This window comes from Prinia subflava, chromosome 1 (genome assembly GCF_021018805.1).
Source record: "Prinia subflava isolate CZ2003 ecotype Zambia chromosome 1, Cam_Psub_1.2, whole genome shotgun sequence".
Taxonomy (NCBI): Eukaryota; Metazoa; Chordata; class Aves; order Passeriformes; family Cisticolidae; genus Prinia; species Prinia subflava.
This window is the reverse complement of record NC_086247.1, coordinates 11,962,339-11,978,376: the sequence shown is the minus strand read 5'-3', so window position 1 is coordinate 11,978,376 and position 16,038 is coordinate 11,962,339. Positions and strand designations below refer to the sequence as shown.

Here is a 16,038-nt window from a genome sequence, read left to right as displayed (position 1 = left end):
CCGGGGGCCTCGCTCACCGCTCCGGCTACGGGACTACACAACACGGCCCGGCACGGCCCGTCCCCCGCCCACAGCGCTCCCACGGGCGGGACCCTGTGCTGGCCCTGCGGGGGCTTGGAGTGCTCCTGTGGGACTGCAGGGTGACAGCAGGGCTTCGCAACGTGACAGTGCAAGGCCTCATAGTATAACCTGCGAGGAGCTCTGCCCATGTGAGGGGACCAGCGTGACCCTGAAGGACGCGGGGTGACCATGAGAGATCCCGGCCGAGGAGGGGAGGGCCGTCCCTGGCCCCGATCGGCGTTGGCAGGGCACAGTCCTGCTTGTCAGGGTAATTAGATGGCATCATTTTCGGCCTAATTGCGCAGAACAGGTCACGAGATAATTAGTGACTTTCGGCCGCGTCTGGCAGCTGCGGGCGGATGTTGGGGGTGGAGGGAGGGACGGGGTAGTTTTTAAAATCACCCCAGAAACTCAGGACGGCCCCGCCACCGCCCCTCCTCGGCCGCACGTGGTTGCTCCGGGATCAATATCCGAGCCATTTCATACTCTTCTGTGTTTCGTACATCTTTGTCTCGTCTTAATGCGCGATTATTTTTTTCCCCACCCCAGAGGGCACCTGACATAGACCCAGAATCTGCGAAGCTGCCCTGACGAGCTGTCCCTGTGCGTCCCTGAAGATCCCCGTGTTCCCGAGGCCAGGGCGGCGGGACCCTCTCGCTGCCCACACACGGCCTCAGCAGCCCTCAGGGGAGCCGAGGCCGGCACATGGCCGCGGTCCGCCCTCCCTCGGGAGCCGTGCAGGGTGCACGGACACGGAGCTGCCGGGCCGGGCCGGCCCACCCGCGGAGGGAAGTGTGTCACACGTGGCGCTGCGCCCAGGCACGCACACAGGTATGGGCACCCCGGGCAGGGCCGCCCCGCCGCTCCTCGGTCGGACCGGCCGGCCCGGCTGCCCCCGGGCCCTGGCCTGTCACCCCGCTGCAACCCGCCTCCATCCGCCTAATGACACAGCACAGGGCTGCCACGGGGACAACGTGACTCCAGAAGCTGCAGCCTGGGAAGGGAAGAAGGAGGGAGGGGAAAAAAAAAAAAAAAAAGCCCTAAATGTGCACAATCAAGTGATGAGTGTTTGTATTTCTGATGCTTTGAGGCCAGCTCACAACCCTCCCTCCACGTAATATTCAGGATGTTTGGGAAGGGGTATTTTTCTTATAATAGGATGGCGTAGTCACAAAGCTTTAAAGAAATAAGTGAGTGAATCGTCTGTGGTAATAGCAACATACTCTGGACGGGGCACAGTGACGAAGTTCACATCTATTTTTAAGCCTGCCTGGCAGCATGTAGGTGCAGAACAGAGCCCATGACCCTTTTTGCTGTTTTGAAGCCATGGCCGTGGCTGCTGTCTCTGTTCCAGTTCAACATCAGGGCTGTTTCTTCTCCCTAACGCATACTAAGCGAAGACAGAGAAGCCTCAAGCTGTTTTGAAGATTGTGCAATGATGCTTGGGAGCCTACCTGCTTTTGCTTGAGTGCTTTCCTCACTCATATTTCACAGGATGCGACAGGAAGGGAAATACAATCGAATCCGACGGCCGTGGTAAATTTGGCTCGAATTCTTCGTATGCCTTGGGGCTGAGGTGGGTGCCTCTCAGATAAGCAATCTAATCAGCTTTGCACTTGTGTCCCATCTGGAAACAGATTGTTGCCGGAGTACACCACCACCTGAGAAACGAGCTTCAGGTTTGTTTTGAAGATAATTGTACAGACAAATTCAGGGAGTGTGAATTTGCCTGTGGTGATAAGATCTCTTTATTTTTATTCGTAGTTAATTCGTTCAGCGTTCAGCCGAGGTGATTTCATGCCAGAATGCAGTCCTCAAACAAGAAGGACGATTGCACTGCCTGTGGCACGCATATGCATGGTGCCTGCCCGGCAGATCGGCTGCTGCGACAAAGAGCCATGAACCACCCCAGACATATGGGTAAGATAAGGAAGAGGCTGGAGGATATCAAGAACCAGTCCCCGAAGTTGACAAAAGTGGATTTCAGCCACAACGAAAGCATAAGATTGGCCACCGACGCCTTCTTGGATGGTGGGACAGACTCTTACCTGGAAACTTTAAGCAAAGAGGGTGAGGTGGATTTCCTCTCCTCGGTGGAAGCTCAGTACATCAAGGATAACGCCAGGGAATCTTACTATGCACAGGAGGCCCCCGGTGCCGACGGGGCAGCCGCGCCAAAGCAGAACGATGCCGGCTCACTCCCTTCAGGGACCTACTTCCCCACCATTTCTGACAGCAGTGAGCCGGCTCTGCTCCACACTTGGATTACAGCAGAGAAGCCCTATTTAAAGGAAAAATCCACCGCCACGGTGTATTTCCAAACAGAGAAGAACAGCAACATCAGGGACATCATACGCCGGTACATCCACAAGACCACTCAGGTATGAGGAGAGAATTGCTGTTCCCTCTGCACTCGGTTGTTTCTTGCCCTTACAAGCTCAGGTGAACATGGTGTTTAACCCAAGCCCTGTGTATTGCAGTGTAGCTTTGTTCTAGAAAGTGGCTGTGAAGAGCCTGTTGTTGATTTTTTTTTAACTCACACCAACATCTTTTTAATGTTGGTGGCTTTAAAAAAAGCATTCCCTCTTCCCTTTTGTAACCTCCCATTCACCCAGTGGATTAAATGTGCTGTAGAAAGGACAGCTTGGCTCTGTCCCTTCTCATGTACCCCCAAGCAGGATGGTTTGATCTGTTCAGACCACTGCACCATAAATAAGAATTGAACCTAAGTGAGCTCTCAGCCATTAGGAATTGTTTGAGGGGATTTGTTGGAGATGTGGGTGAAGGGGAGGCCAAAGAAAGACAAGGATGTCTGGTATGTCAGCAGCCATCCTCAGAGGAAGGATTTTTTTTCAGAAAATAGACCTTTCATCCCTAATATGTTGCCTGTATCAGTTAAAATGTCATGTGGGCTCCATACAGAGACTCTGCAGCATAACTTGGCATGTGGGAAAGGTGCAGATTATGCCCCTGCCTACATAAAGGTGATGGAGGCCACAGAGGTGCCAGCCACAAGCCACACTCTGGGAAACCAGGAACTGAGCAGCTGGAGGGGGGACAGAAAACTTACGTCATGTGTGTTCTAGCAGTTCTCTGACTTCCCTGGAAGATGCTTCAGGGCTGTATTTACCATCATCCGGGAGCTTTGCCCTTACATACATTCAAAAGAGCAGCAGCAGTTTCACCCAGGAATGGTGAGGAGCCAAGCCAGATGCACTGGTGTTGCCCAGCACAGACTTCCGAGCCCTCTGGAGCCAGAGGATTCCTTCTGCTGTGTGATTCCCCTGCAAGGGCAGGTGCTGGCCCTGGTAATACAGAGTGCAATGGCAGGGAGAAGGATCCCCCTTGGCAACTCTTGTAGGCTCTCTCAAAGCCTACAAGTGCTTACCACACCAAGGGAATTACAGATCAGTCAATTTAAATTGGAGATATCAGAAAGATGCAGAAACAGATGAAATGTCTTTGGAATAATAAAATAGGCATCAGATAAAATTATCAACTCAAAACAATTTTCTGTCTCAACAAGAGAAAACTTGTAGGTGAAAAATGGGGAAATGTAATATAAACCCATGGTTCACATTACCTTCTTAATAATCTAATTTACATTAAGAGAGCATGCTGAAGCAACAGTCTAAATTTGTCAACTCCTTTTTGAGCACAGTTTTCCTATGGCACCAGTTACTGATTAGCTTCTGCTAGGGGTCCATCCTGGATAGCCTAGTATTTGACATATGTGTTACAAAATTAAATAACAGAATAAAGACTGTGTTGATGATCTCAAACTGAAAAGGATTGGCAAGTGATAGTACAATTTTAAGACCTCTGTGGAATTGGTTCAAATCACAAAATGAAATCCGGGCAAAAGAAACGAGAAGTGCTACAAGTAAGAGAGGCAAGTCAGGTGCAGAAATATAAATTGGAACAGGTGGTGAAAAGCAGTACCAGAGAGAATGGTGTGGAGCTGGGGCATTAGCAGGAAGTGTGGATGTGAGATATTTGACATAATGGTGCTTAACTAGCCATGGCAAAGCTCTTCCTGAAGCACCAGGCTTTGGCAGCAGGAGGAAGGTGAGATCCTCACTGCTCCACACACAGTTTGGCTGCCTGAAGAGGACGCTGGCTGTGCAGGATGTGCCTGCTCTTGTAGGATATCCTCAAGGTGGCGAGGGGAATAAGCTTGCTGTTAGGTGTGGGCACAGGCTTTAGAGTGTGCAAGACTCAGAGCAAGCTATAAGCAATTAGTAAAACAGGTCTGCAGAGATGCTGTAAAGTTTGTTTTGATTGAAGCTGATATCCCATGAGCAGAGTTATCAGAGGTTCCCCCTCCAGTCCGTGGAGAAATAAGCACCTCCTAAAGATTAGTCAGGTAATAACTGGGCTGAATTGACCCTTTCCATGGGCAATAGCAGACATCAGACAAGACCAGCACTTTCTAGTATAGAACTGGTTTTATATCACATTTACAGTTCCCTTGATCCACACTGGTGGCAGGCTGTGCATTTAAATGGTTGTCAGGGCTTTTATGCCCAGTCCTGAGACTTTTACACACTGTTCTGCCAGATGTGAATTGGGAAGCATGGATGTGTGGTCAAATTGTAACAATTAGTTTATAAATCAGTGTTTTAAAAAAGATGGAGCTGTTGGAGTCTATCACCACCAACAACAGGGTGAGGCTTTTTAAATCTAGGGCTGTCCAGGAGTAAATAATAAAAGAGAATCAGGGATTCTTGCTGAATGTGTGTAGCTTAGGCCACACAGCTGTGTGGCAAGGGCTGTGGTCTTTTATTTAGCGACATCCTTATCATTCTCTGATAAGTATATCAATGTATTTCCTAGTGCTAAAATCTCACCTACAAATTCATGGATCATTTTGGGTTGTATGTTGTATGTTATATTTGCTTTATATGAGCAGTAAAACAATGAGGCATTGTGTTTCATCAATTTAGTGATTCAGGCACTTAGGGAGAAAACCAGAAAAAATATCCACATATAACTGAATATTTATGTTTACTGGAATATTTTTAAACAAATAAACTACATTACAATGTTCTCCTCTCAACCTTAAGCTATGTAAATTGACTCTGCTAACGCCTCTGCTCTTTTTCTGAAGGTGTTGGCTATCGTGATGGATGTGTTCACAGACACTGAGATTCTCTGTGACCTCCTGGAGGCAGCTAACAAGCGCATGGTCTTTGTGTACCTGCTGCTCGACCATGGCAGCATACATCTTTTCTCGGAGATGTGCGACAAGTTGCAAATTGCTGAGGATCTCTTCAAGGTACTGTGAGGCTCTTAGGCTGAGAGTTGTCTGCCTAACTGCAGGCACTCTGAGCTAGAAGCATGGTTATGCTAGGGTCAATCCACCTTCTAATTAAAAGGAAGCAAAAGATTTCCTGGGGTAGTGTTAGCACACCTGGTTCCTCTTTGAAGATGCCTATGTTTTCCCGTGGATATTACAGGAAGGTAAGGCATTTCCATTAGGTCCCCAGATGAAACTTATCTTGGCCCTGAAGTCTTAAAACAGGACTTAAATTTCCATAGTAGAGTTATCTAACAAGCTTTAGAGCTGCTTCTGTTTAATAGCTCTGCAGTAGCTGTGGTCTGGCAGCCACAGGGACAAGGTGCACAAAACCCTTTTGCATGGCCACAGCTTGGTTGCACTGGGTGGTTTCTGATAAAATGTACTAAAGCTCTTTTAAAGATAACACCTCAAATTTAGGATTGCTGTTAGTTTAATCTGCCTTCATCTCTGTCAGATGGAACTGGCTTTAAAATAACCCCTCCTAGGGATTATTTCTGTTGTTGCATGAGATGCTGTAGAGCTCCTATGGCATCTCCCTGGGGATGGGTGATACTGCAGAAGCCACAGACCTCTGGAATGGCAGCTGTGGACACACGGGAGACCTGAGGAGATCTTACATGCACCAGACACCTGGTTTTCTACAGCTCAATTCCATCCAAGTATATAAAGAAGGTTAAATTAATAATGCATGTTCATAACTGTTTGCATGCCTGTAAACCCTCACTCCTGAGGAGAAAAAGCCTGTGCTATCTATTGTCAGTCTCCTGCTGCAGCACATAGGCTTCCACAATGTGTGGTGGAATGGTGCAACTCATTTACTACGGCCTTGATTGTGCAATGTGTGTGTATGGACAGCAGTCAGGGCCTGAAAGGCACTTGCTGAGCTACAGGGACAGTGCAGAGCATCCCCCAGGCCAAGCTGAGCAGCATCTGGTCCCAAAGGACAGCATCTGTCTGGGTTGCTCCAGCAGAGCAGCACGTGTGTCCTTGCAGGCCCAGATGGACTGGAGGAGCAGAGGTTTTCCCCTGCTTGTCATGGCACAGCCAGTGGGACTGAAGGGAGCAGAGCTACAGCAGATTGTGCCCAGGGTGTCAGTGGAAGGCAGCAGACTGCTCCCAGCTCTGGACATGTCCATGCTCCTTTTGGCTGGGGTAGGATCACTGTCCCTCAGCACAGCTCCACCTGCGTGAGCTTTCATGCAGGGTCACATCCCCAGTGAAACAAGGGACCCATGGCAAGTGAGAGACCTTGGCCAGCTTTCCTCTGCACACAAACCCTCACATCAGAGAGTCCATGAAGAAATTTAAGTTTGGGGAAGTGAAGAGCTAAAGGCAGTGGGGGAAAAGGATCCTCCCTGTCTGATTTTTAATTAAAAATACATGTGATTCACTCAATTTTATTTTTATTTACAGAATATTTCAGTCCGGAGTGTTACTGGAGAGGTTTACTGTGCCAAGTCAGGCAGGAAATTTTCAGGACAAATTAAAGAAAAATTTCTTATCTCTGACTGGAGATATGTGCTCTCTGGATCCTACAGGTGAGATAAGCCATTGCACTTCATGTCTAGGTACTCTTTTATGATTTTTAATACTTCTTCCCAAAAAAGTACCATGGAAATTTTTGTAAGGTAAGAAGCTTTTGTTTAACAAAAAACACTTCATGTTTTCAAATATGTGTCATTTTTCAAAAATCTACTTCGCTTGCTTTAAAGCTGCTTTTAGTTCATTATGGAGCATGGGTTTTAATTTAAATGTTCAGAAACTAATGTAAACAACTTTGTCAGTGCAGCCCTAGGGCAAAACTAGAAGTGTGTACAGTTTAACATTATGCTTTCCTCATTGTTTGGGTTCTCAAGTGTTGTGATCATGAGACATGATACATTTCTGTCTCCCTCGGGATCCTTAATGTAGCATATGTCACTCAGCTTATCTGAGGATTTGTTCTTCATATGACAAATGTAGTGATTAAAGGTAAAACAGAAATACTTCAGAGATTTACTGTTTTTCCCAGTGTTTCATTGACAGGTAGGCAGTATATATCTATATAACTGCTGCACCTTCATTTTTTACCTTTTTAAAAATTTTGTTTGTTTGTTTTGTTTGTGCTGCTGTAATTATTTGTAGTTGGATATAGCATTCCAACAACTGGATCTTTAAGTAAGATCCTAGATCCTCTGGTCAGGGAATTTCAGGAGACTCTGAGCTTGCATCAAATAAATGAAGTTTCTGAGCATCATAGTGACATAGATATGTTTTACAAATGATCAAGTGTACCCTAGAAATCCAGATATAAAAATACAAGAGGTCATTATTTAATTTAAAGGATACAATTATTTTTCTTAATGCCAGTTTACAATGTGGAAGCTTAAATGCTTGTGGTCTGATAAAACTGTGCCACCAGGAAGTTTACAGAAGTATAGCAACAAAGGAAGAAGGGAATTTGTGGGGATGGGCTGCAAGAGCTCAGATGTACACTAACACAGGCACCCACTTTTCATTCCATTTCCAAATGAACCATCAGACAAAACTTAGTGGACACTCAGGGTTGGGTTTTTTTAATTGACCGTTCTTTTGTTTTCTTGTTATTTTGGGTGGTTTTTAATCCCTCACTAAAGATGTTTTGAAATCCAACAGCAGACTTGGAAAGAGTAGAAGTGAAGGATGTGTGGGAGAAGGGCAGAGCAAGATCTATTTTCTTTGACCGAGAAGCTTCCTTTTGGCTTCTCTTTCAATACCAAAAAACCTAAAAACACCTGAAGTCCTGTGCAGTCACTTCTGTCTTTCTCTACTGCTGTTGAATGTCTTCTAATCTCAAATACTTTGTCAAACTATGTAATTCCATATCCAACACACAGAGAAGGTGGTAAGGAACAAATGTATTTAAAATGATAAAAAGCTATTTAACTTCAGTATGTTCAGCACCAGTTTGCAATTCACATGGGTTGTAGCTGGCTACCCATGTGTATGTGGCATTTCTTGCTAGCTCTCACTTTATTAATTTGAAAGATTTTTGGTTTTTTGCCTAAATCTTATCTACTAACCTCTTCAGGTATAAACAAGAATGATGTTGAGTGAAACAAACTCTTCTGCAATGCATTTGTTAGAAATCACAGTGGAGTAGATCTTAAAACCAATACAAAGATTGTAAAATACAACACCAAATTTCACCAAAGTGCTGAGTTCTGCATGATGTTGTAATAGTGATGGGGAACAGGCTGAGGAAATAAAATAGCCCTTCAGGACATACTCTCAATTTTTACTGCCAATGTCTATGTTGAGGGAGTAGAATGCAGTATTTCTTTTTGCTCTCTCTGTCACTCTACCTCATCCTGGTAACAGTTATCCATGATAACTGTTATTCCATTTTTTAAATGAATTTGAAATTAGACAGTGTATGAACTCAGCATTCCTGAAGAAGGCAAAATGAAAACAGCAGAAAGCACAGACCTTGATCCCAGGGGCAGCTGAGAATCTCCCTGGCTGCCACTCTGAAAGCCACTGGCCTCTTCAGAGGCAGCATCTAACAACCAACACGGACATGCTGTGCCAGGAGCATGTTCAGGAGGGGCAGGTTTCTCCCACACAGGTTATCCACCAGCAGGCAACACTGACATGTAGGGCAACCCAAACCCGAGCCCAGCTGAAAACCCCAGCCCGTCCTTCCTCTCGTTCCAGATTCTACATGTGCTGTGTTGCACGTTGCTGCAGCACTGCAAACACAGGGATCAGAACATCCCTAGTGCTCTGCAGCTCCTGCAGTGCACAGGACATCCATTATAAAACAACTCCAATGCTGAACAGGAGAGGTGGGATTTGATTGAGACAATCATAAATGAGAGGGTCTGTAACAGGACATAGGACAAAGCCCTGGAAAGATGGCTGAGATCAGTGACTCAGTTTGTGATACAGTGTTGGCCCCAAGCCAGGTATCACTTCTTAGCGCTTTGTCTTCATTTGATGGGACTCACCCAAAAAAGCCTGGGAGAAAAACAATCCCTCTGGGCAGGTGGTGACAATAACACACTCCTCTGAGCCTGTCCCAAAAGAGCACTCAGAATTGTATACCAAGGAGCACAACTGGGCCTAAAACCTAAACAATGCATTTTCTCTTAGAATTAAGCCAGTGAAGACCTGTTAAGTCTTTTATGTCTTTTAGTTCTGTTTTGTTCTCCAGAAAAATGCACAGAGTGTAAATTGCTGTGACTCACTACATGACAAGTCCACAAGTGTTTGCCTAAAATCACAAAGATCTTACCTTGTAACTTTGAGCTGGCCCATCTGCCATCAGTTCTTGGAGAATCTCTGGGCTCTTCGTTTGATCTAACTTTCTCTGTTTACAAGGGTTACAGGTAAAATCAATGATCCACAAACTAGTATGTGTCTGTCAGGTACTCCAGGAAGATACACATGGGAGTAAATCAGCAAAATTGGGCAGAACAGGTTTTTTCCTCTGATTTTGTTGGGCTTTTAAAAGCCATATACAAGTGTAATTTATTTTTATTTCTGTCTAATTTTTTTTTTATAAACTAGATGTATCTCTAGCATATAAAGAATAAATATGATACTTTAGACCTCAGCCCTTTCATGTGTTTGCAATCTTTAGTGTAGATATCCTAGAAAAATTGTGTGTATTTTTGTATTTATTCCTGACCTATTTCACAGTTAGATGAAGGACATGCAAAGGTTTGGAGAGTACTGCTTAGTGAATAAAGGCAAGGTTGAGTTGGCACAGCAGATGTTACGCACGCAGCAGGGAGTTAGCTTGCTGTGCTCTTTACCTTGGCTCCTAAAGTTTTGTCCGTATTTAGAATGATTTGAACACAGTGCATGGGAAGTACCTCTATTCTGGTAACTTACTGTGTGTTCTCATGTCCAATCATAAATGTACAGTATAAATTGTATGGGTGCCTGGTGGCATTGAACTACTGATTTCTTCACTCCCCCTTGCTCTTGAAGCAACAGTATAAAATCACTGTATACCTCAAACCCAACCCTCCTGAGGAATGCTCTGGATAAGCAGATGTGAATTGTGTCTTACTGCCTCAGTATCAGCTCAGGCTGTCAGTCCCACCGAGCTTCACAGTTTTATCAAAACACAACAAGATTTTAAGTGTACACACCTACAGCCAAATCTGGCTCTCATCAGCCCTTGTGCAAATCCAGCATAGCTAATCAAGTCACACAGGAATAACCATGGCAGAGTTTTGCCAACACAGAATAACCTCAGGTACGAATCCACCAGTGCTCTGTGCCCACTGCTGCACAGCTCAAGCCCTGGTCAGTTCAGGGAGTAATTACATTTCATTCTCTCAACTATGCTTATTTTATTGGTGCTGTTGCTGCTCAGACATGGCAGCCTGTGCAACACAATCAAGCTGGCTTGTGGTTTTATAAAAGCAGAAATTTATGTTTGCCGAGTGGATTAGGGAAGCACATAAAAGAAAAATAATTTAAAAGCTGTGGGTTATCCTGAGGTGTGTCTCTGAACTACCAGAATTAAAACTATTGTGGTGTTTCTCCTTTACTTTATAGCAAAGTATTACATTTATTTTTGGAAATGCTGTAGGAAATATTTGTAATTTCATTTTCTCTGTAGTGAAGAAAACAAGCATTTGTCAGGTGTGGTGGCTTGTTTTGTGGTGTGGGACGTGACAGGAAGGTTGGGGTTTTATGTGTTTGTCTTGACCAATGAAGAAAGGTTATAGAAAAAATTAAAACAAAGGATGGTTCTTTTTTTTCTTGTCTTTTTGATGTCAATTGGAGTGGCTGAGTTACTAAGTGGCATGGCAATGCTGCAAGCTACAAGGTACAATTTATGTGTGTGCAGATAAGATGTGGCAATACCTGAATTTAAGCACTGTGCATGGAAGAGTGGTCCCCAAAAGAGGGGTCTAAAGACTCCTTTTCATGGGACAGATCATTTTCCCAATCCTTGGGTATTGTATCTGACATTTATCCCTGCAGCATTTATCCCTGGCTCACCACTCCCTTCAGGAGGTTGCATAACTTTACAAGGTTTCTTGAAGGTTTTAGAGGCAGCTGCAATAACAAAGATTGATCCAAGTCAAAGAGCACTGATGTGAACTGACCTGAGATTCAACTGCGACACCATTTTCATCCTGTGTTTAGACAAGAAGCTTCAGCATTCACCTTTCACATCAGCCCTGCGGGGGATCTGCAGTTCCTGATGGCGGCGTTCACTCTAACCTTACCTTGTCTCTCCTTCCAGCTTCACGTGGCTGTGTGGCCAGGTTCACCGCAACCTCCTCTCCAAGTTCACGGGCCAGGTAGTGGAGCTGTTTGACGAGGAGTTCCGGCACCTGTACGCGCTGTCCAAGCCGGTGCGCGGCCCCAAGGCCCCGCCGCGGGGCCTGCCCTTGCTGTTCCGGCGCAGCTGGGCCGCGCCGCGCAGCCTCCCCTGCAGCGACGAGGGCAGCGCCAACACCCTGTCGGAGCCCCTCAGCAGCCTCTCGGCTGGCAGCACCCACCAGAGCAAGCAGAGCCCGAGAACTCCCATCTTCAACAGCAGCTTCACCCCCCCCTCACCTCTCCACCGAGTCAACTCCTTCCACAGCTACGTCTCGTTCACTCCCCCGCCCGCACACAAGGCCATCCCGCCTAACTACTACCAGCCACACTACATGGCCGAAAACGCCACGGTTCCCTATAACAACATGAACCTTTACAGGCCTGTGAGGCTCAGGCAGGAGGAACCGAACAGGACAGGGTTAAGCTCATCCTGGAGATGCCTCCACAAAGCTAACCTGTTTGCATAATAACCACCTTGTTTGGAAATGCAGGTAAATGTAGTGAGGGCCTGTTTAGCAATCGCTTGTGTACTGATGAATATAGAAATTCTGTATAATACAAATGAGGATGATTTCAAGCCCCTTGTTTTGTTGCTTACGGATGCTTCATTTCCCTGATTAAAAAGCCAAGGCTGCTAATGTGTGAACCTCAGGTGCATCAGGATCCCAGGAAGAACACATCTGAATAATGCTGCTCACAGTGCAACACTGCTTCTGCCTATCAGCTGCCCTGGCGGTGAATTTGTGTACCAGAAGGACAGTAGCTGTTTTTCTTATGCCCAGGCAACTGAAAGGGGGTAAGGCACAGTTTACTACTGGGCATTTTATGCACTTGAATAAGGAGACTGAAGGCTGCTGTTTCCGTGGCAAACAGAGACAATGCTGGCAGCAGCAGGGTATCTTTGTGCTCTCATCAAACCTTAATCTTGATTTAGGGGGACTGCCTTCAGGCTGGCAGTGAGGCACAGGTCCTGCCACGGCACTGTCTCAGAGCTCTCTGCTTGAGCTGCACAGCAAGGACAGCTGCTCTCAGGGATTCAGAGGAAGGGGCCTGGTACCCTTGACATGGACTGAGAGCAACAGTTCTGCTTGTGGAAGACACCTTACGTTCACCGTACCTGCACTTCCACCCGTCACAACACGGCTGTGTCCCAGCTCACCTGCTTACAAACCTCCAGTCCCACCAGCTCAGGGCAACCTTCCTTATGCACAGCAGCTGGGAAGGTTCAGACTGCAAAATGAAGCTGAGTTAAAGAAGCAAAGTCCTACTAGTAACACACCAGGACTGAGTTCCAATTCATTTAATTGCACATGGATCTTTGAAATCCATTCTGTGGTCATCTGACTGAACATGAAGCTATTGCTGAATTCTTCATGGCCTCTAATTTTTAAAGATAAACTGTGTGTCTGTAGTGTCCATGGACTACAGCTAGAAATGATGTTACAGAGGTTCAGCAGCTTGAACCAAAACAGAAAAACTTTCTGTCAAATGATCCATGAAATCTGAGGAAGCTTCTGTAAGCAGAAGTAAGAAAATTCATGAAACAGGATTTCCATCCAAAGTTACCAAGATGCTTAACAGCTGTTGATTTATCACTAGATTTTTTTTTCCAAACCTGCTTTGTATCATCCTTTATCAGTCCCCAGCAGAAAACAACCCTAAAGAAACTTGAACGTCTGGCCTGTTTTCCCTGACTTCTCACCTGCTCAAAAAGGAATACAATTTAATTATGTAGACTGTGGATGATAATTGTATGCAAGTGAAGAAGGTTTCTGTTCCTTGGAAGAGCAATCATTTTGGAAGCATATCTGTAAACTTTTAAGAACATTGTGAAAGGTAAAGGATGGACACATCCTTCTGTAGCTTTAGTATGGGTGTTTTAACCAGTAATGCCAAATTTTGGAGTCCATAATAATAATCAACTATTGCATATAATTGTAAATTCTGTACATAGCAACATTTTTTGGATTCCTTGGGGAGAAATTTGATTTTCATTCCTATGATAATTCTACTTCATTATCTGAATATAGCAACCATTCAAATAAAAGAAGACTTTTTTTCTTCATATTATCTTGGCCTGTACATCTTACTCTATTCTCCTTCAAAAGCTGAATAAGTTCCATGCAGTCAAAGCCTAGATGAACAAGAAACATATTTTATTTCTTCTGAAATCAACAGGAACAGAATTAAGGTGTTCTAACAGATTTTCCTTCACAATGTGGTTCCTTTCACTGATCCTGTTGTGGCCCAGCAGGGGTGGTACAGAGGGGCATGTGGGGAGAAGTTTATAGACCTTGATTTCCTCAGGCCATGACCTGTGAAGTCCATGAAGGAGCTCTTTTCACCTCTGTGGGGCAAGACAGTTTGCCTACAAAAGTTTTGGAGAACATAGCTAATGAAAAGAAGGTAAGGGTCAAGCTAACAATCCAGAAGGACCACTGTGAGTTAAGAGTTCGTTTCAGCTGCATCAGGAAAATAGCTTGTGTTGGTTTAGACAGCATCTGAACTTTAAGATCAAGTGAATGAAATTTCAGTTTTGAGGGAAAACAGTTTACAATTTCACCAATGAGTTATGCTAAAAATCCTAACAGGCCCCCACAGCTTAGTGATAAAGGGCAACATTTATAGGCAGCTGCAGAAACGGTCACAAAGGTCATGGCAGGTGCTGACCTGCCCTGTCCATCTGCCACGGGGGAAGGGCTCGGATAAATTTGGCTGCCACACCGCCACACCGTGCACCCTCCTCAAGTCTGAGGATGACAGCAAGCTGAGTGCTGCAGGTGAGTCACTTGAGAGAAGGGATGGTGTCCAGAGGGAGCTGGACAGGCTGGAGGCCCACGTGAACCCCAGAAAGTTCAACAAGGCCAAGTGCAAAGTCCTGCACCTGGGCTGGGCAATCCACAGGACCTGTGCAGGATGGAGGATGGACATAGAGGAGAGCCTGGGAGTGCTGGATGGTTTATTGGACATGAGCTGTCACTGTGCTCACAGCCCAGAAAGCCAAATGTGCTCTGGGCTGCATCCAAAGCCCCGTGGGCAGCAGGATGAGGGAGGGGATTCTGCCCTCTGCTCTCCTCTGGCGAGACCCCACCTGCAGTGCTGCACCCAGCTCTGGACACACAGCCTGCAAAGGCCACTAATTACCTCCCTAGTGACTCAGGTTCTCTTCTGGGCTTTGCTGAGGCTTGTTGGATTCCCTTGCTGCCCTCCTATTTTGAAGCAAGATGATCTAGGTGGGGCTAAAAAGCTGAAATAAAAATGTAGCCTATACCAACCTCCAGATTATGTACAGAAGTGGATTTCTAATTAAAAGTGATTTTTTGGGGATGTTTAGACTTTTTTAGAATGGGAGGACTTGTGGAGGATAGCAGGGGCCTCCAACGGGTCCCAGCAAAGCCCAGGTGAGGCCTTAGAGCTTTCTGGAGGGCAATTCAGTCCCTATAAGAGCCCCTGCAGAGCCTAAGAAAAGCCCCAGGACTTTTTGGAGGGCAACTCTGCCATGTCAGAGCACCACTGGTGGGGACAGCAATGAGGACACTCCTGTCAGGGCTGGTTCTGTGCATGTCCTCACCACGGGGAGCAGAGAGCAGGCAAGTGCCACTACCCAAGAGACTGTCATGCACCAGGAAAGGATGTTTTGCAGGGCACCAGGAACCCACAGCTGCCCCTGCCTTCACACCCTGGCACTAAGCTGGATGAATAGGCTAGGCTTGGCCAGGGTTTTTCAGAGTGTCTCCATGTCCCTTCCCCAGGCAGAACTAGCCCTGCAGGTCTTTCTGGTGTCCTGTGAGCAAGTGCTGCCCATTAAGGGGGTTTGGAATGTGCATCCTGGTGCCTGGACATACAACTCCCAGCAGATCCCACTGGCAATTGCTGCTCACACTGGAGGCACCCAGAGCCTGTGCTGGAGGACATTCCCTGTGCTTGCTGCCTGTGAACCTGGGAGCATTTCACTGATTGTTTCTTCCACAGGCTGCTCCAGTCACCTGGGACTTCATCTGACATCTGTGACTTCAAGTATCACGGAGAATGGCTTGGCAACTACACCAGCAAATTCTCTCAGGACTCTAGGACATGTCTCACCAGGTCCCACAGACTTAGGTATGTTCAGGTTCCTTGGGTGCTCTCAACCCTGATCTTTTATGGTAGGAGGGACTTTGCTTCCCCAGTCCCTGCCTTGAGAGCCATTGACTCAAGAAGAATGAGAGGAGAGGTTGCATAAGAGGAGAGGTTGCCAGTGAAAACAGGTTTTAAATTGAAAGAGGGTAGATTGAGACTGGACACAAGGAAAAATCTTTTCATGATTAGGGTGGTGAGGCACTGGAACAGATTGCCCAGAGAAGTTATGGACACCCCATCACTGGCAG

The 16,038-nt window shown here is 46.1% G+C and overlaps 1 protein-coding gene across 1 annotated transcript; it reads left to right on the top strand.

The window, feature by feature from the left end:
* The first annotated feature begins 18 nt into the window (after positions 1–18).
* On the top strand, positions 19–13,647 carry FAM83A (family with sequence similarity 83 member A). Its single transcript, XM_063419367.1, has 7 exons — positions 19–328; positions 610–891; positions 1,555–1,739; positions 1,825–2,441; positions 5,171–5,338; positions 6,776–6,900; positions 11,592–13,647. The coding sequence occupies exons 4-7, from the start codon at positions 1,866–1,868 to the stop codon at positions 12,136–12,138; spliced, it is 1,416 nt and encodes a 471-aa protein (XP_063275437.1). The 5' UTR covers positions 19–328; positions 610–891; positions 1,555–1,739; positions 1,825–1,865; the 3' UTR covers positions 12,139–13,647.
* The last annotated feature ends 2,391 nt before the right edge of the window (positions 13,648–16,038 follow it).